Below are 2,811 nucleotides of genomic sequence, written 5' to 3'. Positions count from 1 at the left end.
TGCAGACAAAAGTGTTATGGGGGAGTTAGGGTTTCCTAACCTTGAAATGGTTAATTTGATATCCAACCTTAAGCATATTTGGAAATTATGTTCTATGAAGGATAGCCTTCGGGTTGCATGGGCTAGCACTCATAGATATCTTATTAAGGCAAAAGTCTCTATGGACTATTAAGGCTTCTGCTTTAAGTTTTGGACTTTGGAGGAGGTTGCTCAAGTTGAGAGGTATGGCCAGAAGACTGATCAAGAATAGAGTAGGGGCAGGCATTGACACCATGATGTGACTAGATTATTGGTTGCCAGATGGGCCATTATGTTCATAACTCAACCTATCTGATGTGGAAATTCTTCAACTGGATCCATGTATCACAATTGATAGCCTAATTTCCGCTAATCAATGGGTGATTCCACCATCATTATAGCATTTACCATTCTGCCATTCACAAGTGTTCATCTCTTAGTTGCAAGTTCTTCCTCTAGCTATTGCTGAGAATGACGTTGTGATATGGATTCCAGGCCCTACCAACCAGTTTTCACTATATCATGCCATCAAGTACCTCACTTCACCCTCAATTTCATTTGCATGGTCTCATCTAGTTTGGTTCAAGATCAACATTCCCAAGCAGAGTGTGATTACTTGGCTTGCATGTAGAGGCAAATTGTATACACTAGATTCAAAGCCAGTGAGGAACAAAAGTCTTATGTTAATACATGCTTTCTTTACCTCTCTGGTACTAATGAATCACCGGACCACCTTTTCTTCAAGTGCAGCTTCAGTGCTCATATTTGGAAGTTCATTAAGCAAGTAGCAGGTTTCTATATATTGCCTAACAGTTGGGGTGATTTCATCAATTGGTGTCCTGCCACATGGAACTCAAAGAAGTACAATATCCACAAGCTTCTCCGGCCTCAATGCTGAAATTTATTTTATTGGTTGGAGAGGAATGCAAGGGCTTTTGGGAACAGATCTGCATCTTCTCAACACATTATCTGTCTCATCAAAAGCTGTATAAGAGCCAAGCTTGCATCTCTGAAGCTGAGGAATGGTGGTGAACTTAGACTACTTGGAGATCAAGAAGACTTACTCCAATTGTTCATGCAGGGATGCTCCTTTGCTGGAGGACAGACCTGGTGTCTCACTGATTAACAGTGGTTTGCTATCTGGTACTATGGTTCTCTGATACAGGAAGTGGATTATTGCTTGGGATTGGTACTGTTGGTTGTGTGGTTAAGTAGATGTGTTTGATTATGTATGTGTTATAGTTAGTTGTTGTGTATTCTTGGTTGCTTTGGGCTTGTAGTGTCCTGTGTGGACTATCTCTTGTACATTCTTATTTTTCATTTATTAAAGCTTACCATTAACCAAAAAGAAAACTAGATGAAGTAGTTTTAGAAAAAAAAAAAAAAAAAAAAAAAAAAATGTAATCACAACCTAAATGAACTGGCAGTTGATGGCATCCAACAAAAATAAAAGTCATCATTTATATTGTAAGTAGTCACACACATGAGCAATATTCTCCTATACATAGAAACAAAGAAAGGAAATTTACAATATATATATATATATATATATATATATATATATATATATATATCTCTATTAATTACTAAATAATAACAATAACAAAAGAATAGTTGCCACTTCCTTCTCATCATCTCATGACCCCTCTAGTCTTCCTTTCTTAAGGGAAAACAAAGGAGGCAAAGCATTCTTCTTCCCCTGTGTGCAAAAGGGCATATTAATCAAAGGCCTTATTCTTACAGTGGCTGATCTTGTTCTTGTCCTATCCACCAACCCATTCTTTATCCTATTGACATGCTTCTCTCTCCTTCCGGATGCTTCTTTCCCTACATCAATGGGAGCCAAATCGCCTTTTGAGTTCGAAGAACGTGATGACGAGGAAGAGGAAGATGGCGGCGATAAAGAAGAAGAAGAAGCGCGTTGTTTCTTCAACCTCAGTAACTCTTTCCATAGAACAGTGCACTTAGGAGGCCTAGGAGATGGATCATCATCCATAAACCAACTCACCTTACTCTCCTCCTTTTTCACCTCCTTCTCTTCCACTCCTCCCATTTTAAGACTCGTCTTGTTTGGTTTCTCTGAATGCTGTGTTTGGCGAAAAGGAAGCAACTTCCCTTGGGAAAATAGCTCATCGGCAGTCCTTATCGCCGTTTGGCTAGTAAAATTGCTACAGACGAACTCAAATTCATTGTTACACGTTTTCTCTGGCGCCTTTTCGTGCTCTCTTTCAGTCTGGGAGCTCAACTTTATGGAGATGAAATCTTCTTCATCAAAAAAATCGGTTGAAAAAGAGATCCGGGGACTTGAAGTTGGTTCAATGTACGTAAAGGGGTTCATGAGATTTATATGCTTTATAATGGAAATGAGATGCTTTATTTATAGTGGGGGACCTGTGTAAACCACCAAAAAAAAAAAAAAATAATAAATAATAATAATAATAATAAAAATAAATAAATAAATAAATAATAATAATAATAATAATAACAATAACAATAATATAACAGTTTGGTCTCACCGATTATCCGGTTTAGTGCCAAGTTCGTCCCCGACATTTTCCAAACTGAGCCCCATGATACCTAATGCCCATAAAGAATGTCATAATAAGTGGGGTGTGGGATACGCTGTAGGCATGCAATTATTGTTCATATCTACATTATAATATGTTCTCAGATTCACTTAAATATATAAGATTTATAGTGTTTAAATATAATCATGTCTCATAATACATCAGGTAAAAAATTGCTTTATTCAACAAATATATGCTTCGCAGATAATCTTAATTTCAAAAAAAT

General features: G+C 37.1%; 1 protein-coding gene across 1 annotated transcript; it reads right to left on the bottom strand.

Annotated features, from left to right (window-relative positions):
- Nucleotides 1-1,643: 1,643 nt before the first annotated feature.
- Nucleotides 1,644-2,599, bottom strand: LOC132295386 (uncharacterized). Its single transcript, XM_059793679.1, has 2 exons — nt 1,888-2,599; nt 1,644-1,845 (listed from the first exon to the last, which is right to left on the bottom strand). Exons 1-2 carry the CDS (start codon nt 2,354-2,356, stop codon nt 1,655-1,657), a joined length of 660 nt encoding a protein of 219 aa, XP_059649662.1. The 5' UTR covers nt 2,357-2,599; the 3' UTR covers nt 1,644-1,654.
- Between the last annotated feature and the right edge of the window lie 212 nt (nt 2,600-2,811).

Source organism: Cornus florida, unplaced genomic scaffold (genome assembly GCF_030987335.1).
Source record: "Cornus florida cultivar Cherokee Brave unplaced genomic scaffold, ASM3098733v1 CherokeeBrave_3.0.0_Hap2_Chr01, whole genome shotgun sequence".
NCBI classification, from domain to species: domain Eukaryota; kingdom Viridiplantae; phylum Streptophyta; class Magnoliopsida; order Cornales; family Cornaceae; genus Cornus; species Cornus florida.
Note: the sequence above shows the minus strand (reverse complement) of the source record. Positions and strands in the feature narration are given on the sequence as shown.

Bases quoted from the DNA above. Each gene is read 5' to 3' on its own strand.
- LOC132295386 (XM_059793679.1), bottom strand. From the start codon at position 2,356: ATGAACCCCTTTACGTACATTGAACCAACTTCAAGTCCCCGGATCTCT. The intron at 1,846-1,887 runs GTTCTTCGAACT...CCATTGATGTAG, and splicing joins TTCCTCTTCCTCGTCATCAC to GGAAAGAAGCATCCGGAAGG.